The sequence below is a fragment of the Caenorhabditis briggsae genome (assembly GCF_000004555.2).
Source record: "Caenorhabditis briggsae complete genome, chrI, whole genome shotgun sequence".
Taxonomy (NCBI): domain Eukaryota; kingdom Metazoa; phylum Nematoda; class Chromadorea; order Rhabditida; family Rhabditidae; genus Caenorhabditis; species Caenorhabditis briggsae.
The window spans coordinates 5,391,195-5,415,270 of record NC_013489.2 but is presented as its reverse complement, the minus strand read 5'-3'; the positions used below and the strand labels follow the sequence as shown (position 1 = coordinate 5,415,270).

At 38.4% G+C, this 24,076-nt stretch overlaps 3 protein-coding genes across 3 annotated transcripts; 1 reads left to right on the top strand and 2 right to left on the bottom strand.

The window, feature by feature from the left end:
- Window positions 1-3,714: 3,714 nt before the first annotated feature.
- Window positions 3,715-9,649, top strand: CBG03808 (the record flags this gene model as incomplete). The annotated part of the gene is made up of 6 exons (XM_045235246.1): window positions 3,715-3,822; window positions 7,902-7,965; window positions 8,239-8,474; window positions 8,506-8,865; window positions 9,336-9,536; window positions 9,581-9,649. The coding sequence occupies 6 exons, from the start codon at window positions 3,715-3,717 to the stop codon at window positions 9,647-9,649; spliced, it is 1,038 nt and encodes a 345-aa protein (XP_045092486.1).
- Window positions 9,650-9,734: 85 nt separating this feature from the next.
- CBG03810 lies at window positions 9,735-11,367 on the bottom strand (the record flags this gene model as incomplete). Its single annotated transcript, XM_002639205.1, has 4 exons — window positions 9,735-9,813; window positions 9,864-9,913; window positions 10,497-10,964; window positions 11,296-11,367. The coding sequence occupies 4 exons, from the start codon at window positions 11,365-11,367 to the stop codon at window positions 9,735-9,737; spliced, it is 669 nt and encodes a 222-aa protein (XP_002639251.1).
- Window positions 11,368-12,699: 1,332 nt separating this feature from the next.
- On the bottom strand, window positions 12,700-14,674 carry Cbr-gfi-2 (the record flags this gene model as incomplete). Its single annotated transcript, XM_045235236.1, has 3 exons — window positions 12,700-12,776; window positions 13,206-13,962; window positions 14,012-14,674. 3 exons carry the CDS (start codon window positions 14,672-14,674, stop codon window positions 12,700-12,702), a joined length of 1,497 nt encoding a protein of 498 aa, XP_045092487.1.
- Between the last annotated feature and the right edge of the window lie 9,402 nt (window positions 14,675-24,076).

Here is a 24,076-nt window from a genome sequence, read left to right as displayed (position 1 = left end):
CCAGGGTTGCAATTTAAGCTCCGCCCCCGACTCCGCCCACTTTTCTCCGGAGTTTTTTTTTCCCAGGAATTTGCGGGGTCTCTAAGTTTCGAGTGAATTATAGACATATCAAGCAGTCCCTGATACGAGTGGTAAACACCTACTGATATTTTTTGATACTTATTGAAAACTTGAAAAAAACGTAAGGGGGGACCCTTACGTGATATTCACCTACTGATATTTTTAAAAAATTGAGAAAAAACACCAAAGAGGGGACCCTTATGAAAATTTTCGCCTCCTGATATTTTTAGAATAATTGCAAAAAGCACATAAGGGGAAATCCTCATCTGTTATTTTACACCCACTGATATTTCGTCGTCCAAATTTTCAGTATCAGGGACTGCATAGCAAGAGTGATCAGAAAAGAAGGAATATGAAAAAAATAGTAGGAATACGTTTAGTCAATAGAAACAAATGCTATTTTCAAACCTCTATTTTCAACAGGATAGCAGTGGAGAAAATAAGTATTGATGGAATAAAATAACCAAGCGATGCTAACCGCAAGCTAGGCAGTCAGTCAAAAGACTAATCCCTTGGCACACCGCAACGCATGAGATTAATTCAAGCTCTTTCGTCAGGAGCCTCTCGTCTTCTGCGTCTCTTGGACATGTCATTATGCTAATACTTCTCATATTGGCAATCGTATGAAGATAACATAAGCAGATATCGATACAAGGAATGAAGCACCTGCTCTAATCATCCTCTCTTCAGTTGTGCTATTTTTTCGCATTCAAGTTCCTTCTTAATCCGCTCCTTCACCTGAACCCGTTTTCAGTGAAAAACAGTCAAAAATGGAGCCTAGGACAGAAATAAGTAAAGAGAAGACGAGTGTGCCCGTTTGTATGCCGAATAATAATGAGCGGTGCGAGGCATGAAATCAGATTAAAACCTCCATACCTTTTTCCATTTCGGGGTTTCAGTTAATCGATTGGTTGGGGGAACAACCGGGATGAGTCATTTTGGAGGAGAAAATGACTGGAAAAACTCCGCTGTGTGATAAGACGGAGGAAACCGAAACATTTGACAAGATGAAGAGAAAAAGAGAAAAGGAAAACATATTGACGATTACTCCTAACAACATGCGAAGGAAACAAAAATTATCAGCTGCCCAGAAAACAACAAAAAACATAAGAATGCCTCATAGCTAAAAATCATTCAAAAATGCTAAAACTCGTAAAGAAAAAAGAGAGTATTGAAGAAAAAATGTAACATTGTTGATGTGATAGGAAAAAATCCAAGAGATGAAAAACGAGCAAGGAAAGAAGCGTGTTTGGATTAAAAAAACAATATACATCCGTCTTCTAAGCGGCAAAATGGAGAGATGAATCCCTCACTCATGTGCGAGTGTGTGTGCGGGCCAGCGAGTGTCAACGACGTGTGTAGCGCGAAGCGACGACAGCATCAGCCAGTGGAGAAGCAGAAGACATGGTGGGGGAGTAAAAGGAAGACGTCGAGAAGGAGCGTACGAGTAGATATCAGTGTTCTTTCAAAGGAGCGCGAGAAGGAGAGATGGCGGCTACTGCCCCAACCGGACGAACTAAATAATCGATTTTCTATGGCGCTGGCGACGACCCGAGCGGCAAAAAAAATGAAGACGCAGAGTATGAGACACCAGACAGTGCACCTAAACCAGTTACGCAGACAGCTCGAGAATGGAACAAAAAGAAACAATGTGAATGGAACGACTCAGGTACCGCTGGTAGAGACAGTAAATACCTTTTCCATCTTCCAACAATCGGAGGTTTGGCAATGCTATTGTTGCCACCACAAGCCTAATTCCGTTTAAGAAAAAAAGGCAGCTGGAAAAATTTTCGACTAGTGTTCAGCAAGAGTAATGAGTTAGCTCTTCTTTTTTTCTGTGGAAAGGGGAATTGCTTCTGGAGATGCTTGTCTCAGAAATAAAGTCTGTTGTCAACAAGTATTTACTGCCCAATTACTGACAAATGAGCAGTAGAGATTGAAATCCCATATGCTGCTTTATGGAATTACTTTGAAGTTTGTGCAGCCTTTAACAGTAGAGAGCGAGACTAGGAATAATCACTGAAATCTTGGAAAATCGAACAAAGATCATGAAGCATATATAAACACAACAGACTCAAACTACCGCTCACCTAGTTTTTCTCTCGCGCTTCTCTCCAAAACATACATCGCCTCACAGAGAGCTCCAAGTTGTTCTGCTCTCTTCTTTTACTACCGCTCAATTACCACTCGTACCTCTATCTCTCCATGTGAATAATTATAGGAAAAGTCTGCGGAATAGGAAGGATGTACAAGTCAAAGAGCGAATAATGAAAATAAAAGGACTGATGCATTTGAAAAAAAACAAGGGTACAGTTCTCAATAGTTTAAGCATAAACAAACATCGGTCATTTGGAGAAAAGTTCTGGGTGAATTTCAAAACTTCTATATTTTTCAAACGGATCGAATGACACGAGAAATGAGCTTTTCGAGCACATATTTTCTCAATCGATCAGTCGCCACTTGAGCGTATGTACTTCAAGTACTTGACTCTCATTACCGCTTTCGTTCATCCTAAACCTGTTTACTGGGGAAATTTTGCGCAATACTGCGAACATTTTCTGAATACCTAATAACACAATGAAAAGCGCTGTTTTTGAGAAAGAATAAGAGAATATAAGGAATGAGCATTAACAAGTTATCACCTGAAAATTAAAAAAAGCAAAGAATCAACGCGCGAAAATCAAAATTTAGTTCAAACGAAAAATTGTGCAGTGTGTCGTCGAAGTGAATGCAGTGTTTGCGTACAAAGTGCTTGATTCGCCGACAATTCGTGGATCCTAAAACAGGAATCTGGACACTCCAGCGATTCCGAGGAAGGGGTTGTGTCCGAGGAACCGATTCCGAGGAAATCGGGGCAGAGTTTACTTTGCAACTGCCGCACTGCAAAAGTTGGAACTCCGCCCCGATTTCCTCGGAATCGGTTCCTCGGAAACAACCCTTTCCCCGGCATCGGGGGAGTGTCGGAATCTGCAATTTGTGATTAATTTTTATTAATGCCGCGTTCAAAGTTGATTTCAAGGAGTTTCCTGGAAAAACGCTGTCCAAAGCTGCCATTGTTTTCCAGATTTCCAGGTACACTAAACTATTTACTGTATCACTCGTTTTAACTGTGTCCTTCCTGTTGATTCATGTCGATTTACGGCGGGTCTCGAAGCGGAGGCCTCCTTGGAAATCTGGAAAACAATGGCAGTTTTGGACAGCGTTTTTCCAGGAAATTACTCCTGGAAATCAGCTTTGAACGCGGCATAAGAAAGTCTTCCGGGAAAGATAAATGAATTTGTTCTAAGGCAGTTTGTTTGATATTGTTGCAAAAAAGGTGCACAAATGTACATAAGGTATTTTCATCAGATTTCTTGAGTTTTCTCCCTCCATCTACAGTAGTCTACAGTACTCTTCTTGAAATAGATCCTTTTTCTGACTTGAGAAAACGATCGGAAACAGAAACTTTGTACATATTATTTCAATAACGACAAAAATCAGCAGGAAACATACATCAATCACGTACTTCATTTCATTTAACTATCCGAAGTATTTCAACCCCAAACAAGCAGGAAAGTGCTCTAGATGTCTAGGGGTTTCACTGATAAAGCAGTGACGACAGCAAATTGGTGGTGAGCTACTGAAACGAAAATTTACTCCGTCATTCGACTCGCAATGCAGTGCATCATTCTAGTTTCCGCCATTTTTGTTCTTGTCTTTGGTATTCCCGTTCCTTCACCGACTAGAGATGTTTGGGTCGGACCAAACTGCCATATGTGCGAGGTAAAAAAGGTTATGATTCTGGAACTGGAATAAAACCTGATGGAAACCTATTAAATCCTGGTAATTCTAGGAAAAAATACTAAAATTTCAGGTCATTCTGAACAATGTTCGCTACGAGTATCACAATAACTTCACAGGTGTCAGTGTTGATCAGTTACGTCTTTCTCTTTACCAGTGAGTATCTAAACTTTCATCCAACTTCCTTAAATGTGCACTCATGTGTGCACACATATGAGTTTTATCAGGAAAAGTTCCGGTTCATTTTCATGTCATTTATAAGATCGGTAGTCACCCCCACAACCACAAACAATCACGGTGTTTCTTTTTTTCGAAACGTCTTGTAAATGCGCTCACTAGGGAAGGTTGTAATTGGGGGATAGAACTTCGGTATGAGACCTATATCATTCGAAAGCTGAGAATGAGACATTTTCAAACATGTATTCAAATTTTGCTGGGGAGCTACCAGTTTCAAAATCAAGTTTCAAATTTGGCTCAAATTTGACTCTTAAAGGTGGGGGGACATGAGAAAAATAATGTTGTCGAAATTCCGTTTAAATATGCTCCTCGAGGAGTTGAACTTGTCGAGGCGAGTGTTGAAGGTGCGGCGCCGCTACCGACTGAGCTACGCGTGCAAAGAGAAAGCCGCTGCCCGATTGCATACATAAAGGCGAGGGCGACAGCTGTACGCAGAGTGACATTAAGCGTTGTACACCGTGACGGTAGAATGCATACTCTGGCCCCAAAAATCCCCCGTAAAATCTCCTGTCCCCCCACCTTTAAGGGCGCCGCGCCTCCCCTCTTTCTTATATAGATTGGGGAAGTGAAAGAACAAGACAGCAGTGGTGTAGCACAGGTCCTGGGCGATGATGCGCATAAAGGACTCGATCCATATGCGATCCTCTAGAAGTCCGTTTGACACATATCGCGAACAACGAGCTGCGATGAGTCTCATATGTGTGCGATGCGGGAGAGGCTGAATCGAGTGTTCCGAATGCGCGCGTATCCTAGATGAATTCTGGGTGGGTGGGCGATATGTGCGATATGGGTCTGATACGGTAGGCCGACTACAACACTCCGAAATCCCGGATGCGCGCACCGTAAATCCACACCGGCAACTTTGTCAATTTTTCGTCAATTCGAGCCTACATTTCTGGTTTTTCGATTATTCCTTCGATGTTTTTTGTGAAAAAGAGTTATGGCAGAATAAAAAATCGCTGAGTTCTTGCAGAAACATGTCTTTCACTCGTTAATTGCTATGTTTTTCGCCAAAATAGGTGATATTGAGATTTTTTGATTTCACTTTGTAATTATTGTAAAAATCGTATTTTCAGGTGGAGTAAAAGGTAAGTTGGTAAGTATACAATAATTACAAAGTGTAAATTATAAAAATTTTCAATTTTTCATGCAATTTCAAAAAAAGTGAAAGTGAGGCATTTTTTGAGCAAATGAAAAAAAAACAATTTTTAGCGAATTTTTTCCCATTTTCTTCTGTTTTTGATTGCATATCAAATTTAAATGGAAACTGCCATAAGTCTTTTTCAAAACCAAAACATTGAGTTTCAGTAATATGTCGTTCAAAAAGAAATCAGTAATATGTCGTTCAAAATATAAAAGAATATGGAATAAAAAAGGAAAAGTACGAAATCGGAAGACCTGAACAAAATCACATCACAATAGAACTTAACTGATACTTCTAGGAAACCCCAACCAACGTTTTAGTTCATTTCATCGAGTGCCAGCAAGCCAGGCGAGGAGATGCTTTGCGGCGGCGGTGTGCCCCATATGCCCCGTATATGCCCCATACCGGCGTCCTTTCCCTGTACCCAATTCATCGGCGCGTCCTCCGTCGCCCATCCATTATGCGTATGCGCGCCCAGGACCTGTGAGTGGCGAGGAGGGATGAAGAGTATCCAACCGGTTGGTTCGATTCCTCTTCCCGGTATTGTTTTTTGATTTTATTTTTGGTTTTTGTGGCGATCTTCAAAATGGTCTGAACGCATTTTTTTCAAAGAAAAATTTTAATTGGATACTCATTTTTTACTTTTTCACAAGTTTTGAAAAGTACATACTCCATAGCTTTTGCAAATTTCTTGAAGCAACACTACAAATCTTTTTTCAGATCTTTATTTCAAAATCCACAAGATTTGTTTGTTATTGGGGTTGTAAAGTGACAAATCAATGAAAGATAATGTGAATCTATGTTTTTTCTCAAGTTTTGAGTACTACTGGGTGATTATCGAAGAAATATGGATTGTAGGATAATCGAAAAAACATTAAAAGCTCTCGATTCCGAAAAGGATAAAGCTTCCAAATATTGCTAAACGACTCATTTTAAAGTTTCTGTCTGTTTAGAATTCGTTTTAGCACATTTGAAAATTTTTCGAAAAATAGTTTGAAAATGCCAAGGGGGTACCCCATGGATATTTTTCGTCAAAATTTTTTTTCTGTAAAATCGAGAAAACTTTGTCAGATTGTAGAGGAACATTTGAAATTGTAATTACAATCAAAAAACTTCCAAAATCTTTCACCAATCATCGAATGTCTTTTTCTCAAAAATCAAAATGTAGTTTGAATAATGCTTCAAAAAAAGTTTTTCAAAGCATATAACACAAGTATTCCATAAGTTTTGAATAAAAAAAATGATCCCATAAAGTTTTCAGGTTTTTTTTCAAAAAAATTTTTTCGCAAAAAAATCACCATGGGGTCCCCCTTTGCATTAGCAATTTCTCAGATTTCGAACCCGATTTTCTCGAAACTGGTAGCTCCTCAGCAAAATCAGAATATATATTTGAAAATTTCTCATTTTCAGTTTTCGAATGATATAGGTCTCATACCGAAGTTCCACCCCCCAATTACAACCTTCCCTCGTCAGCTGACATTTAAATACCGTAGTAAAAAAGAGTTCACTTGGGTCCCAGGAAGCGGGTAAGAAAGCGCGCCCAGTAAATTTTTCAAAAATTCTAAATTCACTGTCGAACTTCGGTGCCTTTTCTGATCCGCTTCCTCGGACCCAAGTAAGCGTTCGACTCGACGCGAAAGCTTCTAATTGAACTACTGAGTCGTTAATCAGCGGGACCTGCATTCCATTGGAAAACGAGCGGGAGAAAAATTGTCATTTTTTAACGTTCCGGAAAAGTGTCATTTCAGACAATGCGATGCGAACTTAAACGGGTTCACAGATGTAGAGTGCCATAAAATAGTTGATAAAGACTCAGCCGATATATTGACTCAACTTCAAGATGGTACGTCTTCTTATCGAATTTGTCAAAGAGAACTGTTGTGTTGACTGTTTAAGATTGAAGCACAGTGTATGTAATAAAGGATATGTTGTTTTTGATTTCATGTTTTCTGAATTCTGTCTTATACAATTTTCTATTATTCTGTTACAACGCATCGGATGTTGAAGAGAAACGCCGGTGGCTGGTATCCAAAGGTCCAACAATGACAACGACAGTAACTTAAAAATAGTCTACATTTGTCGTATTTATGAATATATTTTCTCAATTGTCGTTTGTTTTCAGTCAGTTCTCCCGCTTTATTTTGCTGCAGTTAAAGTATTTTCAGGTTACGGTAGTTGTTGTGGGTCCCACGGCAACGGCTTACGGCGTTTCTCTTCCATAGCTTCGATTTCAGGGTGAAGAAATTTAAGAGAACAATTTATTCATGAGATACGCCAGAAATTCAACATCCGATTCCAATAAGATAACTTCCTCCAAACGAAAATCTTCTTCTTCTTCTTTTCCTTCATATGTTTCTTTTTTCCCTCTCCCTTCTATTTGGCCGAAACTTTTCTTTGAAATGTTACAACAAAAAAAAAGACAAAAAATCAACCAACACTTTTTTTTCTTGAATTTGAAACTTTTGTGAAGTTCTAAAATTTCTCTATATCATAAACTATAATCGTTGAAAAGAGTTCTAGAAAAATTCACAGAATTCGTTCCGATCATCTTGTTGGAATACTGTTTGAACAAATCAATTCTCCTCAATTTCTCTATCTCTCCATCTCTCCATCTCTCTTTTTTACACAAAAAAATGTTTTCGATTTTATCGGTCACTCTTCTTACTTCCAGAGAGCCAAGATGCGTTCTTTGCTCGTCTTGTTTCCAATTTTGGTTGCTTTGGTATGGTGCCAAAAAATTCCAAGTGAGTTCAGATTTTTGTAATTTGTATATATTCAAACGAAGAAACAAATTCAATTAATGAAATTCAAAAAATCGAAAAAGTAATGCTATAGACTCTCAAAATAAGCATAACCTCAGCTTATGCCGACGTTCAGTCGCCAATCGTCCGTTTATGATTAGAGAAAGGTTTCTGAATTTGGAAGGTTTTACATTATGGAAACCAGAAAAAAGAAAATTTTTGGTCACCAATAAAACATAAATGCAACAAATTCGATATTTCAATTTCTTGTTTCAGACTTTACGGTTTCAAATGCTGAACTTCTCGCGTTGGCAAAAAAGCTTCGTCAAGTCGACGTTCACCGAGCTCGTCCTGATCAAATCATGCTCAATTACCAGAAACATACAGTAACCCGAGATGACAGTGATTCGGCACCAGCTAAACTATTCTCTAGAGTGGACTCTTCTCTTCTTCGTAAACCTTCCTATGAACTCTATTTGAATCTTATGGACAATTTCAATCGACAGACTGGAGTCACTGAACCTCGTGTCAGTCAAACCGAAGAGAAAGCTGAGGTTGGAAAATTCTTGGATCATGTCTTGGCGACAAAACCAATGCAAGAGTTGTACAATTGGTTCAAAGCTAAAGGTAAGACACCATAACAATTACTTTGAGAGAACAAATTTATTAGGTCATCCAATTGCCACGTCTCCTCAAAACTTCCGTTTCTGGATTGGTCAACTCTGGTTCTCGCACTACTCGAGAGCTCTTGGTCGTCCAGATACATCTGGTTTTGAGCATGTTTTCATTGGAGAAGCAAAGAATGGAGAGATTTCTGGGTTACACAATTGGCTCAGATTCTATGTATTGGAAAATAATAGAACAGAAAATTTTGATTACAAAGGATTCACAGTGAAAAGATTTGTGAGTTTTTGTTTGGCATCTGTACCAAAGCCACGATTCTTATTATTCTGGTACAAAAAATGGTCAACGATGATCTGTCGGCGAGTTACTCAAAAATCAGGAAAAATATGATTTTTCGAGATTTTCATCAATACATTTCTAACGATGCGGTTTTCAAATTTTTCTCAGAAACCTTTCAGTAATCCTAAACAGACGATTGGCGGCTAAACGGCGGCTGAGTAGAAGTGGGTGTCCGTGGTCCACAACCACAACTACAGTAATTTAAAAATATTTGTATCCTTCGGATTTACTATCTCGATTTTCAAAAAAAAAAAAAACAATTTTCGATAGTGAGAAACTGATTGGAAATACACGAAAATCGAGAAAAAAAATCCGAAAAATAAAAATATTTTTAGGTTACGGTAGTTACCGGCGTTTTGATGGCTGAGGACGAAGTTCCAGAACAATAATTGTTAAAAAAAAAATTTCAGAACATTATGGGTGCTCTAAAATTCACATGGGACGGACTTCTAAAAAGAGTGGGATCGATTCTTATCGGCACAACTCCTGAATATGATATGGCTCTCTACACAATGTGTTTCTTATCAAGAAGAGGAAGAGAGACCTGCGATGTGGAATTGGATGGATGTCCACTTCAGATCACTAGTTTCGAAATTATGCAACAGAACAAGGTATAGTACTAGTTTCCAGGTTAAAATGAATAGTTTATTTCCAGGTTTACATTGGAAGCATCTATCCAACAGCTGGACGTTTAACTGATGAGTGCAGAGCTCAGAATCGGTGATCGTTGAAAACATAAAAAAAGAAATTTCATGACACTTCTTCAATAAACTACTTTATTATATTCATTTTTCTGAGTTAAAAGGCGTTCATTCTGCTCCTTTCTTTTTCGGTTTCACAGCTGCCCATTTGGCGAAAACTGCATCCAATTTCGTTTCACGATCAGCACTGAAAATTGAAAATTTTCAGATTTTTTAGATCATACTATGGTGTTTTACTTGTTTCTGTTCTCCTTTGCCTGTCGTGTATTGACGCGAACCTCGAATCCCTGAAAAATATACTTTTTATGTTCTAACGGTCCGTGGCAAGAGGTCAGAGGAGATCAAAGGACAAATTTTAGAACTTTCGAAAATTTTGAAAATTTTGATTTTTAAATTTATTCTTGAAAATTTGGATTTCGAATTTTTAGAACTCTCTAATTTTCCACAAAGATTTTGCAAATGGGTCATGGAGTTATGGCACATGTTCTATATCATTGGAAAGCTGATAAAAAGTTATTCACGAATGTGCAATCAGAATCTGCTAAACGGTAGACAGCTCGAAGAAAATTAGGTCTTATGCTCTGGATTTACTACATTTTTCTTTAACTTCAATAGAAATAACTTTAAATTTTAGATCGCGTGAATATGAAATGCGAAATTGAGGAAAACAGAAGTAAATCCAGACCTTTAGAACTATTTTTCTCTGAACTGTCTACCGCTTAGCAGATTCTCATTGCATATCCGTAAATAACTTTTTTTCTCAACTTTCCGATGATATAGGTCATGTGCCATAACTCCAAGACCGATTTGCACCATTCCTTAGTGAGTTTGACTTTCAAAGACCTGAAAAAATTTCAACTTCTTTTGTACCTCAGCTTTAATGGCAGATATTCTACGGCTCAACTGTTTCCAGCATCCCTCATCAAACGAAAGTCTCTTTTTCATTGTCCATTGAAATGCGGCAGTCTGTTCAAGAGCCCCTCTCGAATGGAAAACACAGTCTTTCGGTTCGCGATTCTCGCCAGCAAGAAGATATGCGAAATGCGGATTCGTCTCATCGAGAATAATTTCTTGTTCCGCTTTCAGCTCTTCCTTTTTGTTGTTATCTTTCTTGTCAGGTGAGTCTTCTCCTGGTTTTTCTGGCTTGTCCTTCGAATCCTTCTTATTTCCACATGCTACTTTTCTATTCTCTTCTTCGTTCATTTCCATTGGAATCACAACTTTTTCTTCTTCCACTTCTTCTTTTCTATCATCGTCTTCAAGTTCAGAAGTCATTGAAGACGTTGACATCGTCAGCTTTCTTCCACGGGAAACGACTTGTTCTTTTGGTTTGCTGGTCTAGAAAAAATATTATATTATTCTGGTACAAAAAATTAAACGGCTGGCCAGGTCCCAAAACGGCATCTACAGTAACCTAAAAATATTTTCATTCTCTGGTTTTGCTATCTCGTTTTTCACTGTTTTTCGTCGATTTTCTGTCATTTTTTCTCAAAAAAAAAGCGGAAAGTCAATGTTTTTGATGGTAAACAAGTGGAAAACGCACGAAAATCGAGCTCAAAAATCCGGAAAATAAAAAGGTTTTCAGGTTACGGTAGTTGTCGTTGTGAGACCTTCGGCCACGGCCTCCGGTGTTTCTCTTCCACAGGTCCTCTACGAATCCTAAACGTACACATGATGCAGCTATAAGGATAAACGTTGCCATCGGAAAACATTTGACAATCAGTTGCAGGAAGTCCTCCATGTTGGAAAGTAAAACTAACTGTGAAATTTAGGAAATAACGAGATGCTCTCAATTTTTTTTTTGTATGAATTTAAGCTATTTAGTATATTCTGACACGCTTTGCAGAAAAAAAGTCTGAATAAATATTTATAGATCTTCTTTAGTTGTAAAAAGGTCTATATGAATCCACATATGTAACAAAATATCCTTTCTTTGGAAAAAAATCTGAAAAGAGGAACATTCAGTGGAAAGAAATTTAGGGGGAAAATGAATAGTGTATGAGAAGAAGAAGAGAAGGGAGAAGAAGCAAATTAGACAGTTCACAACCGTTTCAAAATTATCAGCAGAAAATAGAGGATACAATTACACTTGAATAGAAAAAATACATATAATAAGGGGGAGCTCTGTAACAACAAATGGGCTTAAAATGACAGTAAAACGACGAGAGAGAAGGTTTTGATCACAGTGTGGAGAAATGATTGGGATTTAGAATGCGTATAGAACATGAAGTGAGACATGAAAAACGAGAGAGAGAGAGCTAACAAACATAAAAAAGACATTTTCTTGTAGATACTAGAGACAGACGAAGAATTTTTAACCGTATTTGAAATCCATTTTGGGCAATTACTCTTTGACTACACCTACTCTTTGACTCCACATTCTCTTTGACTACAAAGTCTCTTTGACTACATTTATCTCTTTGACTACACTTGTCTCTTTGACTACAAAGTCTCTTTGACTACAAAGTCTCTTTGACTACACTTTTTAAAATTTTAAAATTTTCTGCAGTTTTTGTGGGCGTTCTCACAGAATATAAGAAGAATTTGAGCCTAAGCCTATAATTTTAAACAAAAAACTGATAATTCCAAAAATACATCACAGTGAAAAAAGTACTGAAATTCGCGAAAATCAGCAAAATTCTCACTTTTTTTCGCTGAGATTTCCAAAATTTTACTATTTTCTGTACAAATCAAAGGCTTAGGCTGAAACGGTTACCGGAAACTGGTGTTTTAGCCTAAGCCTACAATTTGAGACAAAAATCGGAAACTCCAATAAATTCAGTCAAAAAGTACTATAAAACAAAAAAGTGTAGTCAAAGAGACAAGTGTAGTCAAAGAGATAAATGTAGTCAAAGAGATTTCGTAGTCAAAGAGAATGTGGAGTCAAAGAGTAGGTGTAGTCAAAGAGTGGTGTAGTCAAAGAGTAATTGCCTCCAATTTGTTAGTGATTTTCTGATTTTTGAAAAAGAGGCTAATGTTATTTTTGCATTTTACGATCAGGTACTCGGTACCAATTCATTCGGGTGATTATTTGGAGAAGAACAGGGATCAATCGAAAATAAAAGAAGAAGTCTCAGCATATCACACAGCAACAAGTTGACTTCTGCCGCCTACCATCGCCATTCCGAGAATCTGACAAGTCTCCTGGAACTGAAAAATGATGAGAATACGACTCAAATTTTTTTTGAAATATCACTGACAATAGGCAGTCAAAAAACATTTTGCTTTGAACTATGCATTTTTTTCGAAAGTGATTATTTTTTGTATAGGAAAGTCAGAGCAGTAGAAGAGAAAAGCTTGTGTGCGTGACCAGCGGTCCCGTAACGAAAAATACCGTAACCTAAAATTATCGATATTTTTTCTCGATTACTATTGCTTTTCGACAACTTTTGTGTTGAAAATATACCAAAAAAGTTGAAATTTTATTTTTTCTAAATCTATTAAAAATCCGGAAAACGGAAAAACATTTTCTGACTACGATAGTTCGGCTGTGGTCGCGGTCACCAGATTTTCCCTTTCACAACTCCTTTTTTTTTGCATATCAGCATAATAATCGAACTTTGTAATTTGAATTCTAACCTTTTTTCTGCCTCCTTCTTGTACTTCCACCACGCTTCGGCGTCGTATCCAAGTCATCATCAGCCGTTCCATTCGTTTCAAGTTTTCGTAGCCATTCGTCCGGCGACATTGGTTTTGCTTGTTTATTTTGCGAACTCTGAAAATAATACTTCGAAGGGTGAGAGATACTGTCTTTTTGTTCTTCACAGCTTACCTTGAGCACTCGTTTACTCGGTGATTCTCTCTGGTGTTGAAGTGAACCGGCTTGCGAAGCATGTACATCTGCCGAGACGTCTTCTTTTGACCACGTTCGCAAAATATCAGCTCCTTCTTTCTGAGCCTCAATTCTGGCGGGCGTGAGTCCACTTCTATCGCGAAGAGATTGACGGCGAATGGCTCCACGAGCAGAAAACGGATTGTCTCCAGTTGTAGCACCTTGTTGTGGCGATTCGAACTTCTTCCTTTTCTTGCTCTGTCTTCTAGAATCGCGAACTCCGAATGCCAGTCGTCGACGTCTAGCTTCCGTTTGAACCAGTGCTGTGATGACCTGTTTCGTTGATAAATCCTCACATAGATCCATCGGCGTTTCTCCATTTTTGGTTTTTGCATGAATATCACCTCCATATTGGCAAAGCAGTTCAATGAGATCAGGTTGTGCCCAGCAAGCAGCAGCATGCACTGGCTGCCAAAAGTCATTATCTCGGATCAGCGGGGAAACAGAGCAGGTAAGTAAAAATGCAGCAACGTCGTAGTAACCATTCGCAGATGCTACGTGGAGCTGTAAAGTAGGATTTTGGAGGTTCAGAGATACATTTTATAACACTTACATATGTGGAACCATCTGGTGCTCGGACATCCAGCTCTCTTCCTTGCTGATGGAGCATTTTCATGTCATCTAACATTGCTTTCTCTGGTGCTCCTCTCATTTCGTCAATGTACGACTGCGTGATTCCCCGTGCAGCCATTTCACTTTCAATAACATCCAGAGTTTCTTCATGATCACATATATCATATGGCATGTTGCCTTCGGCATTGACGGCTAATAAATTGGCACCAGCTTGAATCAGAATTTTCACAATATTTATATGAGCACAACAGGCAGCCGCATGCAGAGGTGTCCATTGCTCCGTGTCTTGTGCGTTCACATTTGCTCCTCTGTCCAACAAAAGAAGCATGATTTGTTGATTATCGTCAATTGCACACTGATGTAAAGGTGTCAATCCATCGTCATTGTGAAGGTTTGGATTGGCATTTTCGTTTAGCAGCCGTTCTACTTCCGCGTAATCTGCTCGACACGTGGCTTCGAGTAGCTCCACTTCAGCCGCAAAATGAAGACGTTGTCGACGAGGTCGAGGAGGCGGAAGAGCTCTTTCTCTTTCATCGTTTTTTCGAAGTTGCAACCGCCGTCGATCTCTGGCAAGAGCTATTCTCTCCTGCGCCGTCATCCGTTCAATCTCGGGCAGCTCGGCGATGAGCTCCGAGTGATCCATATTGTAATTTGTTGTTGTTCTGGAAAAAATGACCCTAAGGAAATCGAATCGTGGAAGAAAAAAACTTACGATGAACCTCAACTTTTGAACACACTCTTTCCTAGATGAGTGAAGTGAGTGACTTTCCGATTATATTCAACCACATCAGAAAAGATTCATTGATGAAGGTTCTGAAATTGTATTTTAAATTGCCAATTCGACAAAGAATAGGTTTTTGTACAGAATTATGGTAGGCACAAAACACATTGCATCAAGGAAGCCGATGGAATGAAGAACAGAGGAAAAAGAGTATATTTCAATCCGAAACATACACAATAAGAGAAGGAGATGGTGATGAAGGAAGAAATAAAAAGGAAAGTGGAGGTTTCTTGTTTCGACAAAAATGACCGGAAATTATGAGAGGACGGAAATTGAGGCTCAATCGAGAGGGGATTAAAAAACTCCAAAAGTGGTTGGTACGACCAAAAAATGATTTCCACTAGAACAACACTAGTCGTTTTTTAGCTCTCATTGGTCTTCTAGTGTACTCCATTTTCCTAGGATAACAGGAGTATCTTTTCATCACAAAACACACTTGCCATCATCAATTCTCTCTCTATCTCTCCCACCTATTGCATTCAATGCGACACTTCTATGGTCCACTATCACACATTGGTCGGTTCGGCGTTGGTGTGGAGTCTACGTGCCAAACGATCACAGCTCACCACTGGCCAGCTGAGTGACTTTGAAGAGTTAGAGAGGAAAGAAATAAACATACTGGCAGAAAAAAAGGTTGGAGGTATTCTGGTTAACAAGAGCCACAATATTAGAATATGTTTTCGAGATTCCTATGTACCAATAGTGTTTTGAAGGCTTAAAGCTATTTGCAGAAGTTCCTAAAACTTTAGTCGCCAAGAAATCGTTTGGCATATCCTACGAGAGAAAATACCTATATTTGAATGTCAAACTCATTGATTAATCAATTCTAAATGAGAAAAGGGCGTATGGTTTCTCTTCTACTCGTCCACTATTTCTCTTTTTCTACGTCCTTCTGTCGGTCATCATCACTATCATCGACCGTCTTTCTTATCACAATGTATCGTGTCTCCTTCCATTTCTTTTTATCGATATATAAGATGAAAACCGCATTTTTCTCATTCCAATACGGAGATGAAAGAGAAATTAGACTAAATATGACAATTTTGAAAACGAGTGATTTTTGAAAAAAACGAAAAGACTTACATTTGAAAACTGTGACAAAACCTTCTCCTACAGCCCCGATGCGTTTCCGAGATGTGATCTGCAAAATTGATAATTTCAGTTTTTTAAAAGGCGAAAATTTGGTAGAATAAAAAAAATGATTTTTGAAGCGGTCAATTTTTAATGAGATCTTTTTATGCATCCTGCATCAAATAAACTTATAAAGAGACAGAGAGTGCGAGGCTGATGATGAGGGCGAAAAAAAGAAGAAATAGAAGCAAAGAAGGGAAAAAGAAAGAAGAAAATAAAACGACGGAGAAGAGTAAGAGTTTATATCAAAAGGTGGCCGGAAATTTGAGACGACTCCGAAGTAGTGCTCGATGGATGATTCCCCTTATTCCTTATTCCTACTCCGGGGGTGTTTCAGACAATGAAATCGAGTTGGTAGGATACCAAAACTATACATTGCGAAATATTTCTATTTGAACACAAAAAAAACTAATTTTATAGTTTCAAAGCGAGTTAGAACATGAACGAAAAAGATTCTGAAATGGGGGAAAACTACGAAAAATTCTCGTTTAAACCGGTATACGTTGTTGCTGATGGGCTGAGAAAAAAGAATGCTTTGGGAGCTCCCTTAGCGGCGGTATTGGTGTGGCTCTTGAGACGAACACGCGTGTCTTGTTTGCAAAAACAATCAAAAGGGGAAGGAGAAGAAGAAGATGGAGAAGAAATTGAACGATGACTGGTGGAAGAGGCCAAAACCAGAGAAAAACTAACTGGTAGAGGAGGAAAGATGGTGGTGATGGAACTAGAATGAGGTCTCGATGCCCCCACAAGATTGACCTTTGTTATGTTGTGAGAAAAAGTTTTGATAGAGAGGTGATAAAGAAAGACTGGTTGAAGAAAAAAAAATGGAACATCAGAAAACACGTGAGATAACATGAGAAACGATAGAGAAGAAGCGGGGCGGTAGTCATGAAACAATGAAAAATATCTGCTTTCAGTTTCCTCACCGGAAATCAGATATTGATTATTATGGGGAGGGCAGAGAAAGGAAAAAAAATGAATTGATGAAAAGCGGAAATTTCTAATCATTCAAGGTCACTTATGAAGCTTGCAGTCCTAGGCTTCATGTTCATATAAACACATTCAATTTACATATGAAAAGACGGAGGGTTCAGAAATACAACCAAGAATACCAACTAGTGGGTTTTATTGAATATTCATGAACTTTTTTTTCTGATGGATAAATTGTCCCTTGGGAATATTTCCATCTTCAGGGTTGATTTTTTCAATTTTCCTATTATGTTTCCTCAAATAAGTCGGAAATTTAAAATATTTCAAAGTGAAAAAATTGACTGGAAATTGGAAACGGAAAAAAAGCGAGAAAAAAATCAGGAAAATGAACACATTTTTAGGTTAGAGTAATTGTCGTAGTGGGACCTTTAACCACCGGCGTTTCTCTCAAACAGCTCCGATTTTTTAGAACAGAATAATATCCGTATCAGAATATTATTACCACAATGTGTGATAAGACGAGCGCCCACAAGAGAGAGGTGAGTTTATGGATGACTCAGAGAGCATTCGATAGACCGTTTCGAAACGAGACGGCAAACAATAATGTCTAACAGGAAGAGAGAGCAAGAGAAGCAAAATTTTGAGGAACATTCTGATGAGGAAAAAAGGTCTTCTGAATCGAATATTTCGGAATATGGACTCGGAATTCCCAATTTTCATACGGATATTCGACACCGATGAAGCACACGCGATTCTTGTTTTCTCCATTTCCGAAATGTGCAAAACATGCTCTAGCCAGGCGGCTATTCATGTCACTTTCTCGGAGAAGTTCTCATTAAGATTCCTTCGTCAAATTCTTTACGTTTCGAGGAGAAAGACAAGCTTCCAGAGACCGAGAGAGACACTACTATTTAAAAAAGAATGAATCACACTGAAACCTACTACTAGGTCATAAGCAACACTATTTCACACTATTTCATTAAAACCATTGAGCATCATGCCTCCAGGACCACTTGAATTCTGCTTGGACATCCAAAAGACAAAAAAAAGAGAGAGAGATATATATATATATATATATATATATATATATATATATATATATATATATATATAGAAAGAGGTTGGTTCAGTTTTAATTCAAAGCATTCAACTTCTCATCTGGAGAAGGTCAACTTTTCGTTCCTTTGTCCGTGGCGTGCGAGAGTGTTAATGCGCAGAGAGAAGAAAAAATGAATGGTGCCCGGGTTCGTGGAGCAGTTGCTAAGCTTTTTACTAAGACAAAGAGCTACATGTCTTGTGCTCTATGAAACAAAAGAACTTGCGAAGAACTATATATTCTTTCCTCATCTTCAGAAGATCACGTTCACTGCAAGTATGATTTGCGTAGAAAAAGGCAAAAATAGAACTAATGCATGACAAAAATAGCAGGTGAAGGTGTCTAATATCACCTGCCTTCTAGTTTTATCCTTTCATGTAGGAATACGCACAAAATATGACGATGGTACAATTTTAGAATGGATCAGCTTAATCCAGACTAAAGTATCCTGGAGAGAAACTACAAAACAGTATGATGTTCAGGTACAACAGATTTTAATTGATTCGACGACCGAAAGGCAACACGTGTCCACTCCGTGGGCCACCAGATACCGGAAGCATAATAATTAGCGACCGGGCGGTGATGGTGGAAAGTGGCATGTCAGAGGAGACCCCCAGCAGCAAATGATTGATCAGTCTGCGTCTGTGTTTCTGTTGTATTCAACGTTTCTCTTGTTTTTCTTGACGACCTTTTTCCTCCTGTGGGAGGTAGGTGAAAATCAGGAAAGAGTGGCCGTTGCTGCTCGCGCAGAGAGCACAACGAAAAACGCAACAAGGATGGAAAAATTCCAATGCTTTTGCGTTTTCACCAATGGCAAACACAGTACACGGAGGAGGAGGAGAGAGATGAAAACTACTTGAGCGCAGATTAGTCTTCGAGTAGACTGAGCATTCGAAACTGTTTTAACGATTTTGCGAAAATGGAAACTATAGAAATAGGGAAATTTTCTAACGAAGAGATATGGATGCCGTTTTCATTCGATGTACCCAGAAGCTCCAAAAATTCTGCCTCAGAGCCTCATTCTCGTTTGTACCCCCAAACCCCGTCAATACAAACAAACAATCAAATCTGTCTGAAGCTCTCTCCTATTTGGGTAATGTTTCCCTACCGACCAGCTTCTCGGTGAGCACACTAACTCGTCGGTGTTCAATACAAAACGAATCAGTTTGGGGGTATAGACTTTCTAATGCAGGGAGTTAGAATATCACATAAACAGCTAGAAATAGGATTGCGCATAATATACAGTTTTTTTTTGGAAAGTTTCTACTTCTACGTCTTTCTGAACACTTCTTCTGGAATAAATAAATTAAGACCACTTTTGAACAAAATTCAGGCATGATGCGAGATTTATCATTAACCATTCCGATCAGTACTTAATTTTTGAAAATGAATACGAAACTTATGTCCGTTTTTAGACAGCTATTTAAGTATCGAAAATCTGTGGGTGGATAAATTACGAAACACATTTTTTGGTGGGCGGAAAATCCTAGGAGAAAATTATAGGCTGTCTGAACGGAAGCAGATCGGAACAAACTGAGTAGAATGGGGGTGGAATAGATATAATACTTAGTAAATAAAATACGGGGGGCATTGAATGTCAGGATTAAATTAGGTTTGCAGATTCCAGGGTTCGGAAGGTATGAAGAAAATTGATCTGCTTCAAAGTCCTCATTTATTTTTCATAATTATTGGCATACTTTCTTTTTCTTTTTTTTCATGGAGGGATGGAATACTAGATGAATAGACGCAGACGTGGAAAAGCCTAAACGGACGAAAAAAAGAGATGGCGAGGTTAGGTTTGTTATGTGTGTGGAAGCGAATAAGCGAATGAATTGTGTCGATGGACGAATGGAGCTTGAGATGCAAAGAAACAGACGAGAAAACAGTGTGATAATGCGAGAAACGCAGACACATCCATATTACCTTCCACGACACATCGCTAAAAAAATTCAAGAAGGGCAAAAATGTAAAAATTCTATTCTGAATATCAATCTTAGATCTAAAATTCTTCCCATTTATTATAAACCTTATAAAAAAGGATATTCGTTAAGATTCTTTCCATCCTCACTTTCATCTTATTTTTCCGTCAAAGGTGGATTTGACCATGACAAGAAGGTGTTCTTAGTCTTCGAAGTGGAAATCATCGTAATTGGTATTAGCAAAAACTTGTGTACGATGATTTGAAGGAGGAGATTTTCCAAACCTGAACCGGATTCCAAAGAAGCAAAAAAAGGAGAATTAGATTTGTAAAAATTACCCGAAGAAACAAGAGAGTGAACGTATGTTTTCCTCTATTACAAAGTGAAGATGACGAGAAAATAAAACCACACCTCCTAATCTTACGACCTTGAGAATGGGTATTCTGTGCTACTAGAAGCAATAAACTATGTCGAAAACCATGTCATCGATTGGAAACTGGATACGTAGGCGCCTATACCTACTATAGTCGAATTCGAAGTATAACGATATTTGGAAAATATGGGGAAGCGGTTATAATAATAATAGTGAATAAAATAGACAGAAGACGATGATGATCATGGTGTCTACATATCCGGGAAGGATATCTATTTCTTTTTCTATTTTCTTTTTTTTTCACTGTGGCTATGTGTATGTGAAAGCCATCCCATAATTGACACGCTTCAGTTGTTTACCATTGAATATAAAGCTAAATGATAGAAAAAAAATTAGAAAAAAGAGTAGCTAAGATCTGAGGGAAGCGGTTCTATGAGCCACATTCCAGAAAAATCGGCCGGCTCAATTTCATGCACTGAAAGCCACGTTTCAACACCACAAGAGAACATGTAGAGAACGGAAGGCCCGGATAGGTAGGAAAAGGAAAATTTTGCGCGAATCGCCACCATGGCTATTTGGTTTGACTCGTCAATGTAGAATGGGAGAGAGTGCTTGAAAGTCGAAGAGACAGAGAGAACGAGGAGACAGTCCTCTGGTACGAAAAGGTGAGTAGTCGGGGGGCCGACACTGTAAAGCAAGGAGTCTCCTTGGTCTGCTTTCTCTACTATGCGCACAGTCACTATCGTTCCGAGTCTCTCCCGTATGTGAGACGCGACCCTCTTGGGAGGCCGATCGAGAAAGTAATCGAACACGATTGAAATAGTGAAAAGAAGCTGGAGACACAGAGACGATACTGAACGAAGGTGAATACAAAAATTCGAAAGGCGACAACTACCGAATGATGCCAGTTATGCCCGTTTTATAAATATGAGTCATTAATGAGTCATGAAATTTGCATAGAACTCTTGGGTCCCATGTTCTACACCATTGTTGAGATATGTTTAGCATCGCATCAAAACAGAAAAATAGAAAAAGGTACAAAACAGAGGATTACCTACATAGAGAAGAATAGGATCAAGATTATATGTTCGAGAGTCTTTCGAGTGGTAGAAGTACTTTTGTGGTTGCGAACAGCAGATTCGGCAAAACAGAAAAAACAGAAAAAAACACTCATAAAACTTTAGGGGAACATTCTCATGGAAATGGACGCAGTCGCTCGGGAACTAAAAAACGCCACCGTATTCAAGAGCAGAAGCCATGGAAACTTCGGGAAGAATAGCATGTTTCAACAAAAAAATTTAAACGAAGGCAGTATTCCTATTGGGATATCCCTACATGCAGGTCAGCTATTATTTCAGTGAGAAGATGAATAACATCGTTGTTTCTTTTTTCACGACAAAACATAATTTCATGACTGCAATCGTACAGTGTTGTCAACTTTTATTTGGTCAAAACCACGAATGATACGATTTTTGTACAGCATGAAATAGAAATTTCTTAAGAGAAAAACAGAAAAGCAGAAAAATTGCAGAAATGTTTTTGTTGAAAAAAAAAGAAAAACTCGGTACTTCGGAGCGGGGCCAGCTTTTCGAAATTGATGCATGCGCCTTTAAACAGTAACGACATTAACATTTCTTTTTCAGTCTACTTCAATTTTTCAGATCTTCGGGAGGTTGCTCAACTATTTTCTTTTTGTATACAGCATTAAAAATGTCTTTTAAAAAATCAAAAAAGAAAAATCACAAAAAAAACTTTTTTGTTGAATAAAGCGATTCTCTGTACTTCGAAGTGGGACCAACTATTAGGTTGTCCAAAAAGTCTGACACTTTTACTTCGCTCTATGTTGCTCATCCGAATTTCGATTTTTTCTAAATCTGTTTTCATATTTATAGATGTCACACATTGTGTGTTTAACGCACTATAAAAAATTTCCCCTGCTCGAGCGTACTGCGGGTGTTCAAAGATTTGTGTGGTTTTTCGTTGTCATGCAATAGCTTGAACAGCAAGCCTTTCTGGAGGTGAGGGCGATGTGCATAAATATCACTTTCCATTTGGAAGCCGTAGAGCCAGAGTTGATGATACTGGAGCCCGGAAGCAGCTTGCGGGACATTACTCCAGCACTGTCTAACCAAATTCAAAAAATCTGATTTTTTCTGGAAGCTTCCCGTTTGAGCTCGATTTCGCCCTTTCTTGTGCAGAGACCCATTTTCTCTTTCTGACATAGTTGAGTAACAGTACCCGTTTATTATCTCAAAAGTATTTCGAGCAATTGAGCCAAAAGTAGCAGCTGAGTCATAGCATCTGGGAAAATAGCAACTGAGACAAAAGTAGCAACTGGTCAGGAAACAACTGATCCTGTAGCAACTGAGTATTTGCCTCAGGGGGGTAGTCGAATCGTTCCACACATTTTGGCCAATTATCTAAAAAAGGTACGATGTTACCTGTCACTTTCACTTATCACCAGGGGACCGACAAGGGACTGGATCAACAAAACTTCTATTTGAGATAATAAACGGGTACTGTTACTCAACTATGTCAGAAAGAGAAAATGGGTCTCTGCACAAGAAAGGGCGAAATCGAGCTCAAACGGGAAGCTTCCAGAAAAAATCAGATTTTTTGAATTTGGTTAGACAGTGCTGGAGTAATGTCCCGCAAGCTGCTTCCGGGCTCCAGTATCATCAACTCTGGCTCTACGGCTTCCAAATGGAAAGTGATATTTATGCACATCGCCCTCACCTCCAGAAAGGCTTGCTGTTCAAGCTATTGCATGACAACGAAAAACCACACAAATCTTTGAACACCCGCAGTACGCTCGAGCTTATGCTCAGGTAAATCGGAAAACCTTTCTGAGCTACATTTGAGCAATTCTGAAACCTTTTCAAGCAAAAAGTCCACGATTAAACTTTTTCAAGCAACGAGTAAACTTTTTTAAGCAACAGTAAAATTATTATTAGCACTTTCAAACTTTTTCGCAGCAATGGATAAACTTTTCTAAGCAACAACGAAACTATTCTAAGCCCTTTATAAACTTTTTCAGCCCGTGGCTAACGGGCACCTTTTTTAGTTTAATCGTGGCTTGTTTATGGCTCAGAATTTTTTCCGAACTACCTGAGTAGGAAACAAAATTTTATTTTACCCAGCGTATACCCGTTATCTGACACTAATAAATTACCACTTTTTCTAATTTCTCCGAACTGTCTTGCTGGAAATAACTTCCACGATCGGAAAGATGTCAAAAAATTTTTGAATCACTTTTCGCTTCTAAGTCGCCAGATTTCTGCGCAATTGAAATCACCCAACTTCTGTTGCGCTGGCGAAAACTCCAATAGTGAATACATTTCTTATTGATTCTTATTTTTCTTGAAGAAAGCACCTCTCGAAGAAAAGTGTCAAAGACTTTGGACAACCTAATAGTAGAAATTGAAGCATGCGCCTTTAAACAGTAGTGGCATTGATATTTTTTGAATTTTTTTCGCATTTTTTTTCAAATTTACTCTTGAGATTTCGAATGTCGCTTCAAAGATTTCTGATACAAAGAAATACAAAAAGATTTACAAAATTTTTGAGTTTTGTTCTTATAGTTTCTTGCGCTGCAGTCATACTCTCTTGATAACCTATTCTCTCGTTTTCTTGATTTCAAAAAGTCATCACATTCTGCGAAACATTCTTATTTGTTTCTCACCTTAATTGTGAAGTTAGGAATTTTTTATGTTCACTTTCTGGAAAAAATAATTTATTGGCCGTTTTAGACTGCAAGACTAACACACAAAGAGGAGAAATTGACCGAGTATCGACAAAAAGGAAGAACGATTATC